At 38.1% G+C, this 23,392-nt stretch overlaps 1 protein-coding gene across 1 annotated transcript in view; it reads right to left on the bottom strand.

Annotated features, from left to right (window-relative positions):
* The window catches only part of LOC108679657 (twitchin), a 139,750-nt gene that overhangs the window by 53,409 nt on the left and 62,949 nt on the right, over positions 1 to 23,392 (bottom strand). Inside the window, exons 31-48 of the mRNA XM_047885350.1 lie at positions 22,692 to 22,839; positions 22,210 to 22,351; positions 18,500 to 18,624; positions 17,136 to 17,359; positions 16,837 to 16,969; positions 16,297 to 16,526; positions 15,776 to 15,887; positions 11,155 to 11,322; positions 10,506 to 10,630; positions 9,460 to 9,495; positions 7,598 to 7,772; positions 6,865 to 7,018; positions 5,436 to 5,462; positions 2,458 to 2,594; positions 1,926 to 2,089; positions 1,124 to 1,268; positions 602 to 904; positions 90 to 371 (exon numbers count right to left, since the gene is read on the bottom strand). Of these exons, the coding sequence (XP_047741306.1) occupies positions 90 to 371; positions 602 to 904; positions 1,124 to 1,268; positions 1,926 to 2,089; positions 2,458 to 2,594; positions 5,436 to 5,462; positions 6,865 to 7,018; positions 7,598 to 7,772; positions 9,460 to 9,495; positions 10,506 to 10,630; positions 11,155 to 11,322; positions 15,776 to 15,887; positions 16,297 to 16,526; positions 16,837 to 16,969; positions 17,136 to 17,359; positions 18,500 to 18,624; positions 22,210 to 22,351; positions 22,692 to 22,839 (2,830 nt within the window). The remainder of the gene's footprint in view (positions 1 to 89; positions 372 to 601; positions 905 to 1,123; positions 1,269 to 1,925; positions 2,090 to 2,457; positions 2,595 to 5,435; positions 5,463 to 6,864; positions 7,019 to 7,597; positions 7,773 to 9,459; positions 9,496 to 10,505; positions 10,631 to 11,154; positions 11,323 to 15,775; positions 15,888 to 16,296; positions 16,527 to 16,836; positions 16,970 to 17,135; positions 17,360 to 18,499; positions 18,625 to 22,209; positions 22,352 to 22,691; positions 22,840 to 23,392) is intronic.

The following is a 23,392-nucleotide window of genomic DNA, read 5'->3' as shown; positions in this document are numbered from 1 at the left end:
TTTTTTTGACTCCAATGCTCACCTAAACGCTGCTATGAGCCAGCAAACGTAGTCGTTATCGAGTACTGGAGTTGATCAGAACCACTCACCTAGGACGACGAGCTCCACGGTTTCTTGGTCAGAACCATTCCTGTTCTCAACTTTGAGAGTGTAGAGGCCAGCATCTTTCCTCTTGGCATTAGTAACTGAAAACTCAGTGTGGTGATCAGTGTTCTCGATGTTAATTCGATCGGAATTTTCCAGCACAGTCTCCTTGAATATCCACGAAACTTCGGGATCTGGCTCGCCGATGTAGTCAACAGCCCACTTGTGGCTGCGTCCGACCTTGATGGTTACGGTCTTGAAGGTTTCTCGCATGATTCGAGGCTTCACTGAACACACGTACAAAGTAAATTGTGAAAAAATTATCGTCAGTAGTCGTAATCCTGAAACAATTCCAAAAACTAACCCATCGAATGAAAGACTTTTATATTTTTCATACGTTCAATAACAATGATAAATGAATTTATTTTGAGCATAATGCAATAATTTTGATATGTACAAGTTTACTTCCTAATTATTCATCTAATTATATCTGAAAATAAGTGACTCTAGAACTTACGGTTCTTGTGCTTGCAGAGATGGTTGTCCGAAGGCTCGGACGCCTCACCACAGCCCGCCTTGTTGTGGGCGCGTACACGGAAAGTGTAGTTGTTGCCCTCCCTCAAGTTGGGCACCTGCATCTCGCATCTGGTGTCTGGCGTGTCGATCGCCTTCACCCACTCAACGGAGAGCTTCTCCTTCATCTCAATGGTGTAGTGGGTGATCGGGCGACCGCCGTCCGTCTCGGGAGGAGTCCACTGCAGCACCACCATCGTGTTGTCGTAGTCTTGCACCACGGGCTTCCCGGGCCTTCCGGGTTCATCTGCGTATTCAAATTTAGTTATTTCAATGAACTTCTTAAAAAAAATACCATAACTACAAATCTCAATATTAATATTCAATCGTTTTTGTTAGCGATCCAAATCTAATTAAGCATAGAGAATTATTGCAAAACAAAATTTGACAATAATCAGAGAAAGTGAAGAACAATTTTAGGTTAGGTACTATCATCACTATCAATTAGTCGGCGATAGCCTCTGACCGTATGGGTTGCGTGCTTTGATTGGCTCGTCATTCTCCAATGGCTCAGATTCTCCCTCCTTGTTGTAGGCCTTCACACGGAACTTGTAGTTCTTCTTGGGCGTTAGACCGTCTACGGTGAACTCTTCCTTGAGCGGAGCTGTGACCTGTGTAGCCAAAAAGCCGGAGTGTGAATCATGGTCTAGGAGCAGTAATCATTCTCTAACTCTGTTTTCCAAGGACAATAGACAAGTAAATATTCTTACAAAAATCATTTTTGGCTTTAAAAAAAGAAGCTAATAGGTCTCACGTGACCTGCTTATTATCCAAGATTTTCGAAATCTTAAGACAAACCTCATGTTTTATAAAATTATCTACACCTCTTCTAATAATCGTAACCACCATGTCGAAAGATTTGCAATAAAAATGTAAACTCATTCGAAGTAATTTTCTCCCATCTATTGAAGCAGTGCGCACCAGTTTTACATACAGTCTTTTCTTAAAATAAATAGAGATTTAATCAGCATATACTAAATTGTTTCAACGAGCAACTTTGAACGGGCAAGAACTAGACCACCAAAATTTGCGTCTACGTGTGATAAAACTGCGTATTTGACGTCACCCCGCTATTATTTGTGGGCCCGGCACCACCGCTGATATACTTAAACCTTGACCGATCATATTCAGATATGTGAGTTTAAGTAAGATTAGGTTATTTTTATTCTGGTAGGACAAATCTTGGGCAGAAAAATTAATTCTGATTTTCCAGAATAATCAGAAACTGTCAGGATATCAAAGAAGACCTGCATGAGCTGTGGTCTCACCTCTCCTGCAGGCTCCCAGATGCCCGTGTCCAGGTCCATCTTCTCGATGATGTAGCCCTGGATGGGCATGCCGCCATCATCCTTGGGCTTCTTCCAGCGCAGCTTGACGTGCTTGTCGCGGATCTCCTCAGGGAACAGCGGACCTTCCGGCCTTTCAGGTTTAGCTGGAAATGAATGAACACTGAATGAAACGAATGGGTCATTTGCCTGAATAGCGGACATGCTATTTTATTCACAGCACGAGCTGAGAACGGACGTAGCACTGATACGCCTCGCACAATGACGAACTTGGTCAGGATGAGAAGCTAAAAAACTGAGCCCCTGAGTCCCACGCAGAGGCTAAAGGTGCACAATATTTGATCACTCTTATCTTATCACTCTCATTTTTCCGAGTGTACAGTTGAATAAAAATTTGTTTCTTATTTATTCATGGTGAATTATGGGTAAAGGCATTGAAAGGCACTACGGATATGATTGCACTGAAAGGCACTGCAGACAAATTTTATGAATAATTGGTTGCAGGCAGACTTACCGAGCACAACGACGTCTGCTACCTCCTCGCACTGCCCCACGGAGTTGACGAGCACAAGCTTATACTTGCCAGTGTCTTTCCTGACGCCCTTACGAAGCGTGAACACCGTATTCCTTTCGTACTGGTCAATGGTAATCCTGGAAAGCGAGTATTCAGCGTCAGGCATTTTTTTCTGATACGATCTCATTGGCAGTTTCCTTTTTACAGGGAAATTAGAAAAGAATGGACTTTAAACCGGAATACACATCTAAATAAGAATCGAACAATGGAAGTCGTGAACGGGACGTCATATGAATAAGTGTTATGGTTATCAAGTTTGATTTGCATTGCAAACAAGCGGTATTGGATTAGTTATTTGAAAATAGTAACCGGTGAAAAATGTTTAGGACCTTAAACTCGCGAACAGCTTTATTTCTAAGGAAAATACACTACGGCATGTGAATGGCAAATGGCGCCAGTCATTTGGATTAAATAAATTCTTTAAAAATTAAATTTGCTTGTATTTATTCTGTCCATTGGCTCCTGATAAGCTTTTTCTCGACCAGAAACCCGCAAGCAAATTTCAATTGAAACTCTCTTTCGGCGCCCATGAAGGAAGCACCGCACCAGAGTGCTGGTAAATAAACATGTATTCCGGGTATTCCGAAATGACATCTAAACCCTGATTTATAAATATGAATGGTCAAAGGGGACGTTGGTTGTAACAGCCGATCGAAGAACATGAACATAGATTCAATGAAGCAATCTTACGTCATGAATATGAATATATATTTTCTGTAGAATTTTCGTCAGTGTCGGTATTTTCCAACCTGAATATCGATACGAGCGCCCATCTTCCACAGTTCCTGGAGCTGTCGACTCCGAAGAAGAATCAATTTTATTCAGAAGATCAGAGGAAAAATTAATTATTGCTAATAATATTGAAAATTGTATAAAATCTCTTGAAATATCTCATAATTATAAAAAACTATCGAAACTCCGTTTGATAGTTTGAGACATTCAGCAGAAGTATGCACGGTTGTGTCCTCTGCTCCATATATAAGATGAACCTTCGTACACGCACGCTATGCGACCAGCCGCTGCCGTGCGCTGAGAGAAATGGTTATCTCTCTTTTTTACCCTATTTTATATTATCTCCCATATAACTCGGTTTGTGATGTTATTACCCATAATATCTATTCGCAATGTTTTTATTATCTAAGCTGTGAAACTTGTCACGCGGTAATGGACGTGCCAAGAGGCCGGTAGCGAGGACGAACCTCATGACGGTATTTATACGGTATGCACACATTTACAATTTAAGAAAAAATCAAGGTAGTTATTTTAACAAAAACACAAGTTTTACGTACCTGCGCAGTCATTACCAGATAAATTTTATAATAATAAAAAATTAAGCCGGGAGGTAATTTTCGGAGTACATGCAAAATAATAAAATTTATTAATGGCTTAAACTGCACGGAAATTTATGTGACTTAATTAAGCTGAGCAAACCGAATACACCTCAACTCATTTAAAAGTCGGGACACGGTTGTGAAGAGGAAAAACAATATAAGATATTTATTTTACGAAAATGAAATGCACTAACGAATAGCAATGGAGTTTTTGATCACACTAGAATTTTGAAACATGCGTCAGAATGTTTTCGATTTATTGACTTTTCGATTCTAGTGACTTTTTCTATGCGAGCTAGAAGCCGGGGTAACACATCGTGAGATATAGAGATTTGTTTCAAAATATTGCGACGGACTGCAATATATTTGAATTTATAGCAACATATCTCAATATATCGCAACATATATCGACGGATCGCACGATATTGCGATTGACCGCAACATTTCGCAAAATTTTAGGCATATCGCAACATACCGCATTGAGCCCACCAGTCTTATCTTGTTTGGTAAAAATCTAAAATAGATATAAGCGAGAATTACTAACATATTTACATTTTATTCAGTGCTTATCGAAATTCGCAAGTAGTACTTTGAACCCACCAACTTAGATCGTTGTGTAAGAAGTCTGTTGTTGAACCTACGTGGGCTATGAAACGCGTTGAAATCTCTAGTTATTTTCTGTAGAATAAATATAAAAGAGACTCGGAAAATTCGAAATTCACCATCTATCTCCGAAGTAAATGCAAACTAAATTTTTTTCAAGTCTCACCATTAAAATAATAATCAATATAAGCGAAAGTTGGAGACATTTCCAAGCCGCGAACTTATTGAAATTTATAGATAAAGAAAATGCATGCATTTCTCCTTCAAAAATATCTCTTGTATTAGAGTGGTTCTCAGTAAAGTACGGCTTTTAGAATAATTTTTAAGAACTTTAAATAAAGTTGATTTATAGAGTTAACATTCGGAACCAAAGTACGTGGTGCAGCTAGTAAGCGAATGAGCGTGCACTCTCAGAAAAATTAATGGGGAATTGTCATAATAGCAACACACAATTTTTTCAGCTCGTAGCACAGATACGCTCATTATTCGGGACAAACTGGGTCATAATGACCCACACAATAACAGAAGTGCGTCGCTATTTAGACAAAACCTCACTGATTTATCTGAGTGTTTGTTTATATCAGAATCATACTTACACAGTAACCGAATAAATGTTCAGATCTTATCTACCAAGCAAGAATACGAGTCCATGAACTCAGCGTTGGTTGCATACAGCGACAATGTTAAGCGTTAGGCAGAAAACATAGCATTTATGTGATTAGATAATGTAGAGTCCAATTTAACTATGCCTTTCATCCCTTAACTTGCCATTTCCATTGAGTTTCCATTGCTATTCAACATGTGATCTCATACAGTTGTAGTTCGTTAAATATTAGTTTGAATTGAGATAACTTTTGAGGATGAATACTAGCAACATATCGCTTATAAAGCGAGGAATAAATATGAATTAAAATTGCACATTTCAATGGAATATGGCAAATATATGAAAAGAAAGGCACAGTCTACTTTGAAGACGCCGGTCACCTGGTGCAGTTGAAGGGAGACCCCAACCTGTAAAAATAGGCACCGGCGAATTACTTTTGATCTTTTGACGCCTTTCGCTGAGCTGCCGACTTACTTTCAGGTTGGTCATGTTGATCAAGAACAAATCAATTTTTGTTTAGTTATACAGGAAAGTACACGTAGACACTGACTGTACATGAAACATTTATGCTTAAAAAAAGAGAACAATCCACAAAATGAGAAGTATACAAAGGTCTTCAGTAACCGTATCCGTGTCATGAAGAACTTTGAGAGATCGAACAATAACCGAAGCTTATTGTCTTTGGTGACAATACATGCAAAAAGCTCAGAGTAAAATAGTTTGTAAAAGTTTATAATATACATAATCAAAGAAACTAACCTTCATTGAATAACATTTATATATGACTAAACACCAAATGAAACGTTTAGGCTTATAAAATAATAATAAATTATAATAATTTATCTATAGAATAATAATGATTATAATAACAATAACTATAATAACGCTGAAAGAGAAATAATAATAAAGATGTACGCGGGAATATCAACATTGGACATATTTTTATCGTAACAAAAATGAAAATTTTATTTAATTGTAACTTTCAAAAAAGTGAACGACAAACAGTTGTTAATAATTCAGAAAATCTTTCAGCCCCGATATAGTGGCGGTGTTCAAAATTGAATCGTAACTTAGCTTAAAGATCATTATCACAAGAAACTTTCTAGAAGCTTGCATTTTTCTCATCGGGTGTGAGCAGTCGTGGCAATCTGAGTGTGATCCACTAGAGAACTTCGCTATGTTTGAAAGTGTGTTGCGCTCATTGCATTGAAAGTGTATTGCGCTCATTGCATTGAAAGTGTATTGCGCTCATTGCATTGAAAGTGTGTTGCGCTCATTGCATTGAAAGTGNGAGCACAATGCGGGTTGTGAGTTTCAGCCTATGAGCACAATGTGGGTTGTGAGTTTCAGCCTATGAGCACAATGCGGGTTGTGAGTTTCAGCCTATGAGCACAATGTGGGTTGTGCATTGCAACCTATTAGAACAATGCGGGTTGTGAGTTTCAGCCTATGAGCACAATGTGGGTTGTGAGTTTCAGCCTATGAGCACAATGCGGGTTGTGAGTTTCAGCCTATGAGCACAATGTGGTTTGTGCATTGCAGCCTATGAGCACAATGTGGGTTGTGCATTGCAACCTATGAGCACAATGTGGGTTGTGCTCTCTGATATTCGTTGGACCTGCTGAACACCGTCTAGAGCACCAGAATTAATCCACAAATTTATTATTTAGCAAGACTTACGAAGTTAAAGCTTTTCCTTGATACCGGTATTTGCAGTCTAACATCCTTAAAGTTGCAAGAGGAAATAATGAATCTGTAGTAATAATTACAGATCAAAATGAATAATCACGGGAAATCTTTTCAACTCACTTCTCCGTGTCGTCAGCGATGATTTCTTTATCATCAAACTTCCAGATGACCGTGGGCTCAGGCTCGCCGCCATACTTGATGTCGAGCACGAACTGCTTGTCCTTCTTGATGACGATGTTCCTGAACTCATCAGGGTTCTTGATGAAAGGCCGCACTGTGGGGTGACCACAATAAAAATATAACTCAGTACTCACTGCAGTGAGTGACAGAGAGCGTATTTTCTCGTCGACGAAAACGTGAAGTCACGGACAGACGGACGGACGGACATGACGAGCACAATAGGGCATTTTTTACATAAATGAGAAAATGCGCCAAAAATATCTGAATCGCAGGCCAATTACACGGAATTTGCATAATTATTATCTCAATTATCCAAATGAATTGTTTCAGAACAGAGAGAAACCGCACTACGGGGTGGCTAAAATAAAATATCTCAACCGCAGGTCGATTAGACGGAATTGTCACGGAAATATTATGTCAGTTACACAGAGGAATCAGCTCAGAAGAGAGAATAGTGATAGTGTTGACACTGTATTTTTTCAAGTGGGAAGGAGAAATTTCTATTCTCTTTCTACTTCTTCGCTTAAAAACTTCAATGATAACGTAACTAAAATGAGTTTATTTGAATTTCCAACAAGAAAGACGAGTTTTCCGATTCAGTGTTTTTAGTTCAATTTGTTCAAGTGTCAAGAAATATCATCATTTTTGAGGACACTTCACTATTGTCACTCACAGAAGCGGTGCTTGGCGCAAATGGGGTCGGTGGGGTCAGAGGGTTCGCCGGGACCGGCCTTGTTGACAGCCAGGATGCGGAACTCGTACTGGTTGCCCTCGATGAGGTCGTTCATGGTCCCCTCCAGAACATCGCCCTGGATCTCGGTGCCTTTCTTCCAGTCACCAAAGCGCTCCTGAACCAAGTATTTCATGAAATAACATTTAAAATAGATACCTTGTCAAGATATGGCAATGCAGTAAGCATCCTCTAAGCCCTTGAAATACAAGTCCCTGAAGTAAACAGAGGGCTCGCCTTAAGAAAGCAATTACAGTGAAGATTGTTGAGATCAGGATTTAAAAAACGCGACTGGAAGACTCTTTGATCAAGAATTAGAAGACTCGGGACTTAGAAGGCTCTAATTCTTAACTACTGAGAATGCTGTAGTAGATAATCATGAGAAAGAAAAATTTAAACGCCTGAACAAATTGTAAGATGAGCTTCGATAAGTCGAAATTTCACGCACTAGATTTGACCACAACGTATAGAAAAATTACTTAGAAGGTGACTGCATCAAATTCTGTGGATCTTTCCACAATTATGTATTGCTGTTATGAGAAACTATTTATTGGGACAAAAGATTTATTGTGTTATTATAATATTAGTGAAATATAAATGAAAAGGAAGAAACAAACGTAACTCATATGCATTGTCATTGCAATTACGTTTTTTCTTCTATTCACATTTGTAGTACAACACTAAAATTGTTACGGACGTGCCTTACATACATCGCAAAACAACAATAGGTTATTCTACTAATATTTTAGCGTGAATTATTCTTTCTGTGTTTATTTCTGCTGCCTGAACCAAAATCAAGAAGCATTGATGACCTTACTTTCATACAGATGATCTGACCTGCTTGTTGATACTCAGGTCTAATGGACGATTTGTTTTACTTATTAATTATTATTACTGTATAAAAAAGGTGCAAGATTACCTCATACTATCCAGTGATAAGAATGCTTACGGAGAGAATGACATAGTTATTGATCATTGACTAGAATATGTTTTTAAATTAGATGAATAATCAGATTTGTATAAACATTATTAGTTTATCATGAGCAGCAAACATTTTTCAGAAACAAAAAATAATTTAAATATCATTTGTTTGAAGCTCCGTCTTCTGATCACAATCTGAGAACTATGAGAGAAGAGCCAACGACAACGTTGCTCCTCCACTAATTAGACTCAAGAGAATCAACTAAAAAAAACGGTGTAAAAATGAAAACTCAATATGAAATAATATGCTTCATTACATGTTATTTTCAAAACAACTTAAATAATTGGCGATTATCTTACGCAGTAGAATAAATGAATAATACAGCTTAGGCTACGTTATGATGAACCAAGCATACCGCACCAAAATCCAAAGGCAACTTAGCATCAAATGCATAATATCGTCTGTGATTCAACAGAGAAGACAACGTTAGGCGTGCGAAAATGTAAGCAAAATAATACGGCACAGTGACGGCGTCCAACCAACAGCGACATAACAGCTGTGCAACTCGAGCAAAACTTCCAGTCTACGTTTTTGCTGCAATGCTTTCGACTTGGGGTAAAATTAGAAAATTCAATTTAAATCTTATTGCAGAATCACAACTAAATCTTTTTGCAGAATCAAAAGTAAATCATATTATTCTCTTTTTACTCGATTGTAAAATCACGGCAGATTTTTAATTTATGGAATCAGTCAAATTAAACAAAGTTGTCATTTAATGTTGTACGATTCTAGTATCATAAGGGACCATGTCTGAAGACTTGCAGCAGAAAGCAAGAAGGTTTGTTTTGCTGGAGAGTACAACGACAGCGATCGCTGATCTTACCATTCCACCAGATTCAGCTTTGGGCATGGGACGGGTCTGTTGAGACGGTACAAGGGAGTGAGGGATGAGTCAATAAGGTGTGTACTCCATTTCAAATTAATGCTCGGTCAGATTGTTTGCAGCTAGAACTAAGAGAACTTATCATTTGTTCTCGGGATCTATGAAGGGAATCAATAAAATCCGAAGAAATTCATCACACTTGGAAATTCCCTATAGCACGAGGTAGGTAAATTAGAATCACATATTTGTAAATTTTAAAAGCTACGAATGAAAAATGTTAAAAACTCAGAAGAATTCGGAGGGTAACGGGCTTTGGACTGGGTGGCTGCTCGATGATATTCGAGATTTTTCGTCTGCAATTTTCGGTGAGAAATACGCGAAGAAACAAGGACAACAATTATCAATAACAGAAGGATAACTTAATTAAGGAAATAACATCAGGAAAATTTCAGGTAGGAAGGCTAAAGGGTTGACTATTGTTGCCTTAACACCGAAGGTAAGGAGGAAAAATGAAATGCCGTACATCAGAAAAAAAGACTAATTTGATATTAAAATTGTTGGGGGAAAAAATGAAGAAAACATTTAAAAAGGTATAATCAACATATATATCCTCGAAGCCATTAATGACCTAATTTCCACGATCAACCATTGAAAGCTAACAAATTTCCGGCCCTTGAGCATCCTTATTTTCAGCCTTAATATACATGGCAGAATACCTGATCGAATCAATTAATCTCTCATGAAAGAACTTTGGCTGCGAACAAGCAGGAGCCTAATATTACACGAGTTAAAGCCCTAATATTGCAGAAATTATAGCCCTAATACTGCAAGAATTAAGGCCCTAATAATGCATGAATTTAATCCTAACATTGCAGGATTTAGAGCCTAACATTACGAGAATAAAAGCCCTAATATTGCCGAATTTAAAGTCCTAATACTGTATAAATTAACGCCCTAAAAGTGCAAAAATTATATCCTAACATTGCAGAAACTAAAGCCTAATATTGCAATAATTAAATCCTATTAATATTCGAGTGTTCACTCACCCTGTACTCGATGATGTAGCCCGTGATGGGCGCGCCGCCGTCGGTCTCAGGACGCGACCAGCGCAGGTCGGCGTGGTTGGGGCCCCAGTCTGTGACCTCGACGTGCTTCACCTTTCCGGGCTCGTCTGGAAACGAACAGTAAATTTGAGAATGAAGATACTGTGACATAGAAACGTTCATGTGACCTTAAATTGCATCGAAATTACTGTTACAATGAGAATATAGGACTACAGGTCGATGAGAATGTAGATACTAAAACTTTCAGGTGAACTTGAATTACACCGAAATTAATGTTACGATGGGAATAAAGGTCGATGAGAAAGAAAATAATAAAACGTTCATGTGACCTTGAATTAGAACGAAATTCATGTTACGATGGTAATAGAGGTCGATGAGATTCACAGTGACGCTACCAAGTCTAGGAAAGAAAGATTGACTGTATGAAGACAGAAGGAAATTTCGTATCCTCTCAGGAAAAACACCTTAAAGATGCTAAAATATTCAGTTTTTAAAATTCAATTTGTCCTATATGGGTTCAATGAATTCTAAAATCTTTGAAATTTTGGAACCTATTTACGAACATAAAACGATTTTAATAAAGCAGGTTATTCAAGGCAGACACATATGGTATAAACTGGACCAGACTAACCCCAAGGATCCTTGGCGAGAATGACTTTAGGCAGCGTGGCAGGTTCTCCCGTTCCCATTTTGTTAGCGGCAGACACGCGGAACTTGTATTGTTTCTTGTTTTCCAGACCCTCCACCTTAATCTTGAGGGTCTCGTCTGCAGGCACTTCAGCGATCTGTGACCAACCGCCTGAAGGAGCCAGAGAGCTGTTAGTATCAGGGTTGGGAGAAGTGCCAGGGACGTTCTGGTATTGGTAGTGGTGGTGCCAGAAAAGAGTTCCTGGTGATGGTACCAGAAGTGTCAGAGAAGAGGTAGTGGTGGTGGCGAAGAGCTAATTGTGGTGGTGTCAGCAAAGAGCTAGTGGTTGCGGGGACAGAGAAGAGCTATTGGTGGTGGTGTCTGAGAAGGGCTATTGGTGGTGGGGTCAGAGAAGAACTATTGTTGCTGTTGTTTGTTGAGCTAGAGAAGAGCTACTGCATGGTGGTGGTGTCTGAGAAGGGTTGTGTTGGCGGTGCCAAAGGTGACAGAGAAGAGGTAGTAGTTGTATGAGCGATGTGAGAGCTGCAGCTCGATAAGGTGTGCAGGAACAGCGTCATCACCGTTGATGATACAGAACATATCATACGAAGATAAATGTAATTATTGAAGGTTTTAGAAGAGATAGTTACACATTACAGAGGAAAATTATATTTCAATGACAAACTTAGAATTTTGAGGACCATGGGCTACACAAAAGGACACTATCTGTGAGGGGAGACGAAAAGAAAAGTGGCTCACTATAAGAAAAAACACGTCCGTTCTTAGTTCGCGAGTCGCGTGAGTTCCGATACAAGTTCAATCACTTGTAGGATCTAGTCTAAGGTTAACCAGGATGAATAATTGAGTCTTAGAAAACCACCTCATATTTTTGTTCTTCTATGAGGAATAAAATCCGAAATTAAGGATGGTAAGTCATAGTACACCTTGAGTTACTTATGTATTTCGAATAGCTGAAAAGCTTGCCGGACTCATGCTCAGTTTGGTACTAAAAGTGAAATAAATACTCAAAAAATATCTGCATTGCCTCATTAATTTGTCTGCACCAAGCTTCAGGCTTGTTTATCTTTTATGAACGCATCTAGTTCATAAACCATGGGTGCTAAACATATACATTTGAAATATCTTTTAGAATTGTCATGCCATGCACTGAAAAATCGTGGCAAATGAAAGATCCCTAGGAGGAAACAATATGAAGTGAAATATAAATGTTAACAAACGTGTGACTGACATAGACATTCAGCTCCAGACTCGCTTCCGTTGGTTGTACAGACCTTTCAGTATAGTGTGCGTGTTAAAAAATCAAATCTACGCATAGCACCATGAACATGACTTTCTGCATTGACAAAACCAATTTTTGTTCACGCTGTTGAAAGATTAATAGGATGTGAGGATGAAAACTTGATTATATACATGTACGGTCAATAATATAATGACTTACATATGTTAACTACTAAACTTCGAGATCTCTAAATGCGACAAGAAACATGTTTATATGTATGGAATGGGTACAACATAAAAATTTAAAGGACGAATAATCGTATCATTCAAATTTAAATCGTATCAGATAAGAAAGTTTATGGGGATATATGGTAGAGAATTTTCTTCATTAATTAGCCAAATAAAAATGGTTTTTATCGCCCGCAATGCGTTGTTGAAAATAGGTTTTCAATTATCAATAAGGAGGAAATGCTTGAGGAGGAAATTATTATTATTATAGGAGGAAATGCTTGAATCAAAGGAGAATTTAATGTAAAATTATCATTCAAATAGTCTGAAGGGTACCTGTGGAGAGTCAGTGCCACTTCAATAGAAACTCACATAATTAAATATAAGGTAATGATTAGAAGAGATAACATAAAAACACAAAGATTTATAATCGGTACGCTATTTACCGGGAACATAAATGACGACTGCGTCCACCTGCGGATTTCATAACTAAATAAGGCTCGAATGAGTCACGGAACAGCTGCCCCAGGCTCATTATTTTGAGACACGAGTTCCTAAAGATTCGATTATGTAAGGCTGATATGTAAGCAGGTATTTTGAGACTCGATACACGAGTTCATAAAGATTCGATTATGTAAGGCTGATATGTAAGCAGGTATTTTGAGACTCGATACACGAGTTCATAAAGATTCGATTATGTAAGGCTGATATGTAAGCAGGTATGACCAAATTTAAGGGAGGAGCTCAAGTGAACCCTGACCCAATCAAGTGAGTGTCACAGCCTCATGGATTGCACTCTAATGAACTTAAATGAATACAAAAATATTGATTACACGCTCTCAAGCTTGACCCAAGGCTACGAGACCACGACGAAATTTGGGCTGCATGAAAGAGGTTGGGACAGACGTCATTTCCTAAATATGAATCCCCTTATTAATTGGAACAATTCTAATTAAAAATTAATTATAATTCCTCAAATTAGCTCATAAAACGCATGACCAATCAGGATTTTGAATACTTTTTTAAAATTTTGTTGTGAAAATTTCAAAAGATACGCATATTTTAACGAGAGTCTCGAGGCAAGTGTTCCGAGAGACCGACATGCATTTTAACAGAAAGAGGATTCATTGATGATACAGGACATCCATTTTATAGGCACGTCCTGCAAACTTTATTTATCACACGAATTTACGAGAATGCATTTATTGAACGCGTCATGCCACCATACAATGGTGTTTAGATCTATTATCTAGTTTTATTTATTTATAATTATAATATCGGGGTTGGATGTATACCTGATTTCTCCCAGACACGTGGGTGGCTATCTGTAGAATTAATGAACATGTTAAAACAGAAGCATTTAAATGAAGACAGGAAGCTTTGTTCGGCTTGGTGATTGCATGTTGCGGCCAAATACACAAATGTAATTCCACACAGAAGCTGAACGTCAAACAATCACTGTTTACAGCAAATTGAAACCCTCTGAATTCAAAAGATATCAGACCCTCTTATTGAATTATTTAATTTTTAAGACCCAAAATTGGTCAACTTTATTTCGACGAATTTGTGCAATGCACTGCAAAAAGATATTTCAGTGCGTAAAAAACCCTACACTGCCGAATAAATTTGTTTAGTAAATCTATAGGAATTATTACTGTGAAATGAAGTCTAAAAACAAAGATATTGCACGTATAATTTTTGCTTCAAGAGTCAATACAGAAGACAGATTTGAGAGCATCAAACTGATGTATTAAATAGCTAAAGATGCCTTAATTGATGATGCATTCAAGGTAGTTTTGAAAAATTATCTACTAAAAGACAAATGAACTTTGAATAAATTGCAAACAAAACCTTTACCGGAAACAGACTCAACGGATGGGAAATATTAACTACACTCAGCAGCAAATATCCACAGGCTATATAAAATATTACATCAAGTTGAAGTGCAGAACATTTGCACTAAAAAAATCAGCATTCAAAATGACGAAAAATTCCCCTTCAAAATATTCCTATCAATCTAATCAATCCCAGCTACAATGAAACAAGAGGTTAGAATAAGCAAGAAAAAAAACAATGTACATTATGCAGTGAAATGCATGTCAAGACGCTACTTTAAAAGCGAGAGCCAAATGCTTCTGGCTCGAGAAATTCATTTCGCTGCAGGTAAGCGCTCATGCATAGACTCTGTGATGAGTCTAAATATTCACCAGGTGAGTCAATAAGCCAAAGTGTATTTGAGTTTAAGTTGAAACAAGCGTAAAGTGTTTATTGTCATCCAACTATGAGTATTATAGAATATTTGTTATTCAGTGTTAAACTACAGGCTCGTGAGTAGTAAAATGGACGCATCAAGTGTCGCAGCAAGCAGTGCTTGGCATGCGCATCAAGTGTCGCAGCGAGCAGTGCTTGGCATGCGCATCAAGTGTCGCAGCAAGCAGTGCTTGGCATGCGCATCAAGTGTCGCAGCAAGCAGTGCTTGGCATGCGCATCAAGTGTCGCAGCAAGCAGTGCTTGGCATGCGCATCAAGTGTCGCAGCAAGCAGTGCTTGACTCTCAAGCGCCGTTTTGAAGCTCAAGAGGAAACCAACAGATAAGACAAGGCAAGAAACTGCAAGATCCTGAAGGCAACGTACTTGTTTCTTATGTACATTCCTGCGTTGGGTACAGACGGAACATTCGATTTATCTGATAACTTTTCGAAGTGGTGGAACTGAAATTCGCATAACCCTTCATTCAAATACAATCTTAGGTTACATGTCGCCAATGATATTATTGAATTGTCTTTATTATAGAATTATAATTATGAACATGCTCGTAGGATGGCTTAACTTACTATTTTGAACTGTGAAAACATTCTGATATTTAAATGTGGGCATTATTTCTCCTAACGGTTCAATAATCTGTCATGACTGGTATGTAATGAAAAGCAATACAATTTCTAGGCACTTTGTGACGTAAAATGTAAGTAAATTTCTAGGCACTTTGTGACGAGAATTGTGAGCCTATGGGCCCGCGCAAGTTTATGCAACTTGAATCTGGCATGCAGGTAGCTCTCTTTCCGTGCTGGAGCGAGAAATTGTGGTCCGCGACCACTTTTCACTAGCAAATGAATTCTCGTAGGCAGGTTAGTGACCTGAAAATATTAGGTTCAACTTGCCTTTCAACGACACGTCTTGACGTTCGACGGAGTAGAAGGTGAGCGGCATGCCACCGTCGTCTCTCGGTGGCTGGAAGCTGAAGTAGCACGAGGTACTGAAGATGTCTGTCACCTGCAACAAGATAACAGGTATCATTGCTATGGGTTAGATGTAATTGTATAAAACTCTGTTTAAAATGAGAGTATTGCTCAAGAAAAGTTTTAATACAGAACTTTTACATTGTGTTTGGGGCCGGTCATATTCAATATTTATTTATGTTAAGAAATCGTGAATGCAATCAAGTTGCATTGAAGCTACGACCAAAAATATTTCCGAGAACTACCGAAAATTTTCGGAGCAATGCGACGGCATTAGGAAGCCAAAGTTGCTCAAAGTAAGCAAGTCAAGAAGTCATGGATTATTTTTACTCACAACTTAATTGCGTAATGCCGATATTCTTTGAAATTTTGGTTGGTCACTGAAGGATTAACGACGACTTATTAGAGCCGTGCTAAGAAATGCACTGCAAAGAAGGACTCACTTCGAGGTTGGTGGGAGGTCCAGGCTTGTCCTGCATGTTGATGTGGACATCCTTGGTGCTGGCGCCCGCTGCGTTGCTCATCTTGATGGTGTACTTGCCGGTCTGGTCACGCGACGGCTTCTTGATGGTGAACACAACCTGCTTGTCCTGCACGCTCACCTCCACGTCCTTCATGGGCTTGCCATCCTTCAGGAGCTTCGCGTCCACTTTGGACAACCTTGGCCCAGGCACTGAACAAACACAGCGATAGTTGTTCAAAAGAGGACAAGTTGTTCACGCATCTCGAGCAAGTTTTATTCTTAATAGATTTATTTAACGTTGGCTAATGCAGCTGTAAAAGCAAGAAAATAGAAAAATGTTACCTAAGTTTCAACCTAGGTAATATTAAATTAAAAATTAAAATGATAAATTAATTACAATTAAATAAAAGTGTTAAATTGTGACACTAACCCATAACCTAAAAACTTCACTCACCCGTGTAGGGCACTTCACTCACCCGTGTAGGGCACTTCACTCACCCGTGTAGGGCACTTCACTCACCCGTGTAGGGCACCTCGAAGGTGATGGGGCGGCTGCAGGGCCCCTCGATGGGCTCCTTGGGCTTGATGCTGGGGGGCTTCTCCCCCTCACCCACGCTCAGCTGACACGCGCACTCGATCGTCCCGGACACCGCCTGATGGGACCGAGAGTAAATTTAATCATCGCAAAAAGCTTCAGAAATTGAAACTCAGATTGACTTTGGACAGATACGAGAATCATCATGACATTGATATTTAATCAAGAATTTTTCTGCAGAGATAGGCTTCAATATTTAATTAAACTTATTGATAATAACTTACTTTGACCTCTCCTTCATCGGCTTCGATGGTACAGTTCTTGAACGTGAGTCGGTACTGTCCCTTGCCGATCTGTTCAACTTGCGTGGTCTCGCTAGGCGTGACTTCCTTGCCGCGGTGGAAGAACGTCACCGGCGCGTTCACATCAGTGACTTCGACCTCGAAAACAGCGTCGGTGCGTTCGTATACAGTCGTGTCCTGGAGCTTCTTCTTGAACATGTTCTCACCTGCAACAGATTCTTGTTAGTCACGGGATAGGTCTTAAGGTCTTAAGGGATAAAACAAAAAAAAAAATCCGTTCATTTGATGAGAAGGATTTGAAGAATCGAGTGTCAGTTGCATTATTTTTTTCTGATGTTTTGCAATTCAAGTTTCGCATTGATTTTACCGTCAGAACCTGCATAATATCGTCTGAATTCCATGATTGATTATAAGATGGTGAACAGGTTGTGCACAAACAAAAAGGCACATTTTTAAAATAATTAACTAGTATATGAGATGATTCTGTTTTGTGTGTGATAATGAAACCTTTTCACAACAGACGTACATGAATAATTCCATTAGAACTCAATGGTGTTAACGGAAAATATAACGCTTGAGAGATGAAAGAATTCATACGACTTATAAGGAACTGGATGGTAAAATATCGAACGATTCATAAGCTTGCTGATAGTATGAATAATTGATTCTCAGCATGCAATTGGTCATTAAAAATTGACTAGCACGAAATAGGGAGTTAATATAATGTTGATACTAGATATGATAAGAAACATGTTATATACGAGTCCATATAATATTGGATAGTAAGTGGTCACATATATGATATGATGAAGTCGGTGCAAATAATGAAATATTTTTCTCATAGCGGTTATTGTCATTAATCTAAAACAATAAACTTCTACTCATTGATAACATGTAAAATTCGATTTTAGGTTGCAGATAACAAAACAAAAAACTAAATTTCAACAAGAATTCAACTCGTTTTGCCATTAAACTCACTGCCTATTACGTTATGTGTAGTCACGTCAACTTTGGGAAAATCGGTTTGTTAGTTTCTAATTAGGCGCTTTACCTATAACAGGTGGAGGAGCGGAAGATATTTTCGATGAAATATTCGAAAGCTTTTTAAGCAATAAAGCCTTATGAGCTTCAACTGAGATTTTGTACATTGTTTTTCAAGTCTTGCATAAAATCGTGATAGTTGCATAAAATCAAGTTTCTGCCCATGCTTCCCAGTCACACAAAAACGCTAGTAGCGAAATGTCTATGATAAAAATAGCTGTATCGACGTCTAATTTGTGTAAACATTGCCAATGGCGAAGAGCTGCCTACATGCTGGATGAGGTGCACTTTTTACGTTTACTTACAATCGACAATGAGTTCACATGTTGTCTCGTCAGCGTTAGTCTTGCACGTGTAGTGGTTGGCATCGCCCATCTTGATGCTCTTGAAGACGAGTTGACGCTTGCGGCCATCGGTGAGCATCTTCACGCTGTCGTCACACAAACCATGGTTAGGTCATCAGTGGAATATCGATTAAAATGTTTCGAAGTAATCGTGCTTGCTCTGTGTCATGGTTTCTTATCAGACATACATTTATTTTTATCATTTTGGAAATGGAAGCCATGATTGTGCTTGGAAAAAAGCTGGCTTCACGCAAAAGATTAAGGATTTTAAATTCGATGAACATTGATCGGTATTCAGAGCGCGCTTGATTTCTTTGCTCTCACTTCTTCGAGGCTTGCGCTGTACGCTTGTGAGGGCATCGGAAATCTTGCAACGCAATTCCACGTACGATCATAGTTCATTAAATTGTATTGGCATTACATGGTGTAATTATAAAGCCGTATTAGTGAGAGCGGAGACCCATTTGAAGTTGATGCGCGTGCAAGAAGTCTTAGAAGCCATTGATTGTAAGGAAAGATCATTGATGAGACAGAAATAGAAACGGAGGGAGCTAATAATCCTATTTCAAGAGCATATAATAAATAAATAGTAACTAGCGGGAATTATCAGGTAAGGAATAAAGAGCTAAATACGTTAGACAAATAGATATGGGGAGTTGTTATAGAAATGTAAATTCGAGAAAAATCGACGTAGAACATCCAACTTATCAGCCAAGACGCAGGGGTAACTGGCGTGGCGCGTATTGCAAGCCAATCCCAAGTTAGCAATGTACTTCTTATGTAACACCCAACAAAGTGGACTATGAATTATCCTATGAAAAAATGAGGGAAGTAACCTATGAACGGTCATATGAAACATCCAATAAACCATCCTATGATACATCCAGTCCAATGAAATTTCTATGAACTATCCTATGAAATGTCTAATGAACTATGCAATCAATATTCAATGAAACGTCCAACGAAGGGATTTATGAACTACCCTATGAAACGTCTACTTAATTATCCTATGAACTACTCTATGAAATATCCAATGAACTATCACATACAAACTTTCATGAAGTATCTAATGAACCATCCTGTGTAGCATCCAATGAACTATCGTATGAACCATATTATGAACTTAAATATGAAGCATAATATGAACAATCCTACAAAACATCATATTTTCTGAGCATGTTTTCCTGAAGCCACTGCAACCTAAGCTGAGAACCTCACTTCGCCAGGGCTAAGCGAGGTTCTCCAAGGCAACCAAGGCAAATAAGGATTGATGATCGACGCGTGATCGTCCCTCCAAAAATTGTATTTTCTAATAAAATTTGTACGAACTGCGACTTTCTGTTGCCGCTCCGTGTGATCTAAATTTAAGACTAAAAAAATTTAAGCTACATCCATGCTTACTAACGCAGCACTCGGTGTAAACAAAACATCATCATAAACTTGATGACTAATATCTAGTAGCTTGCATTTGGCATTCACCAACATAGGGGAAACTTCATAAAGAATTCTTCATATTTTATGCACCAAAAAGGCTACATGAATCATTATTACTCGTAGAGGAATATTAGATTATCAAATATGGAAATAAGGAAAGAAATAACTATATGATTTCAGTACTGCGTTATGAAACATTTTACGGATTCAGTAAACGAACTTTTCGACTTAAACGCACCAAGACAGGGTAATGACTAGGGGAAGAGTACCTCGATAACAGGAGAGGAAGATTGAGTTATTAAAGCTACATTTTAAACCAAGGAAATAATACCCAGTGATGCTCCACTGTTCTGAGAAGGGTAAAAAATAGTGTGCATTATTACAATAATGGAAATAATAGCACTTTTAACGATGCAAAAACTATCATTCCTCAATTAAAAGAATATCTACCACACATCGCCAACGAACGAAGCATTGCTCGTAATCATTAAATGTGAATGGTTTGTAAAATTCACATTTCTGATGTTATATTAAATTTTGGAATATTCACAATTAATTAGGAAATTGTATCCAGTTTTAAATTAATATAGCTGATGGAATAAGATTCGCTTTACTAAAAAAACGAATGACCAAGATGAACTTATTTTCACGGTCACATCAATTGTGCAATGATATTTCTTCAAATAACAAAAACCATATAGGTGCAAAATGTGCATGGTTCGAGCTGCTACGTAAGTGGCGTGCGTATGAAATATTTTAAGAGAGGGATGTACAGGGAAAGAAATGTAAGAGCGTGCGAGAGTTGCACCCTCAACACAGCTCGCTCGTCCAACACCACTTGGGTAACGACGTCTCTCTCTCAGCCTCGCCGTGCAGACAAAGAGTTTGCCATGAATTTTTGGGCGAATGCATATCTTCGAGTTGCAATCTGAAGGAAATTTGGCAAGTAGTATTGTACTGATTTATGATGGGGATATTTTATTTATAACTGTTGGCATATTGCAATAGGTAATATGTCTCCAAAAGTGATTCGATTGACAAATGCCAGAGAGGCCGTTGGGACAGAAAATTAATTTACCGATTTTTAAACCTGGCACCAATAATTCGAATTTTAAATAGGCCAGAATTATCAATACGATATTTCGAATAATAATTATGATTAAATAGTTTTGATAAACTATTGGTTGGTAGTTTAGACATAGAGAACGAGGAGGCGTTTGCCCGTGGTGTTGGCGCCAACATGACACCCGTTACCTCTTGTCCTCAAACAAGTGCGTGATATCTCCCCTGTGAGAAGTACAACGTGTTATTGGGAATCTTCAGTAAACACCAAATTTTATAAATCTATTATAATCGTCCTAATTCTTCTATTATTATCATCGTAATTATTTCTTCTGGCGCGTAATTGAGTTAAATTACAGACACCACAATATCAGGGACTCGTAACTGAGGCATGTATATTATAGACAACACAACATTGTAATCAAGAAAATTTTACACGTTTCAACACACTTTGAATCATGCACAAAAAAATACCTAACAAATTAGAATCAAGTTGGGAATGACACACTTTTGCTTCTTTTTTTAGCTGTAATATGTCTTAGATATTAATAATATTTTACCAAAGTATAACTGCAGAGCCCACAAATTACATTATTTTTCACTGGTATACTCGAAGGAAGTTTCCAGCATTTATTACAACAGGTAAGCGAGAGACAACATCTCTGTCTCATTTGATATCTCTAAGCTTTACAGAAAATTTTCTGCTTCATAAATTCTTAACACTGAAAGTATCGGTAGTCTAGCAGTGGTCACGCCACAGTTGCAGCAACTCCGCTCTCAAGAGCTTATCCATCGTTGCCTCGAACTGATTTTGCATCATTGAACAACACAAATTAAATGCAACGAACTGTAATAGAATGGTAATCGAACTTTAAAATGCAGATTTATTCATCATTTCTATGAGGAATGTCACCATCCTACACTGCTCTCATTGCTAGGTAATAATAATATTTATCATTCTTCACTATATTCCCGCAGTAACTACTTGTAAATTATATTATATATTGTTAATTACATTGTAGTTTTTAATGGCTTTTTTTGTGCATTTTTAAAGTTACGCTAGGCATTAACACCTGAGTAAACTCAACCTACATTAGCCATTTGAATTTTTCCGCGGTTAAAACTCGTCTAATGAACGAAAAGATCATAAGAGTAATACGTGTCAAAAGACTTACGACTTGTCGGCTTCGATCTTCTGGTCTCCGAGATACCAGGTGACGGGAGCCTCGGCCTCGTCCACCTCGCACTCTAGGATCACCTTGTGGTTCTCGATGACGGTCTTCGACTTGAGCTGCTTCGTGAACTTGAACGGTTGGTCTGAACAATAGCAATAGAATTACAACAATTTACAATTAATAATATCTGATTTAAATCAATATCGTGAATCAGTATTAGTTTATTTCAATTATATGATGAACTTCGCGATAATTTGTCCACGTCAACATGACCAGCCAAAGAAAAGGTATACAATATAGCAAATGAAAGCCACGTACGATGGATGCATACGTCCTAATGATAAATTTCAACCATCCATATAAAAGGAAATACACTGCACTACTTCCGTACAGTCTCGTTGAATTATCTAAAAAAACACAATTTTGAAACATGAATACAGCTTTCATAGCACCTAAATTTCCGAGTCTTTTGATTTACGAACCTTCAACTTTTAGCGTCGTCTCGCACACCTCCTTGGGACACTTGAAAATCTTGGCCGAGTATTTGCCTTTGTCTTCTTTTGTGGCGTTGCAGACGGTGAGGCGAACTGTGCCCGTCATGTCTTTGTACATCTTGTACTTTTCGTTCTCCTGCAACAAATATGGATGGTTTTTATACATTAATATTTTGTTAATTTATTTTGTAACAACTATATCACGAAAAGCTTTAAAATTCCCACAGATGACAATCGTCTAGGTAGTAATTTTTATTGGAAAATTCACTGAATTTCCGCAGCAGGAAAAAGAAATTTTTACGTTGAATTAACACTTTACCGCCATAAATTAACATGATATGCCCGGATCTGAAAGTTTATAATATTTGGCTCTAGAGCCATCAGAAACAGAGGGAAATAAATCTTCATTCCCCCTGCTCGAGGTAGAACAAGCTTGATTATCCAGGTCGTCGTAAGCATCGATGTCTCCTTGTCTCCCGCGACAGTATTTACACTGTATAACCATCGTAATAATATAATATATATATTATTATATATATATAGATAATATATAAAAACAAATAAATAATTTCGACGCTTTTTCTGCTAACAGTTAATTTTTGGTGAATGTCAAGTTAATACAATAAAAGCTACTTATTACAATACATTAAAGCATACAGAGTCGTAAATAGAAAAACTAAGCAGCGCAC

The sequence above is a fragment of the Hyalella azteca genome, unplaced genomic scaffold (assembly GCF_000764305.2).
Source record: "Hyalella azteca isolate HAZT.00-mixed unplaced genomic scaffold, Hazt_2.0.2 contig17671, whole genome shotgun sequence".
Classification (NCBI taxonomy): domain Eukaryota; kingdom Metazoa; phylum Arthropoda; class Malacostraca; order Amphipoda; family Hyalellidae; genus Hyalella; species Hyalella azteca.
The sequence above is the reverse complement of the archived record's forward strand: the minus strand, read 5'-3'. Positions and strand labels throughout refer to the sequence as shown.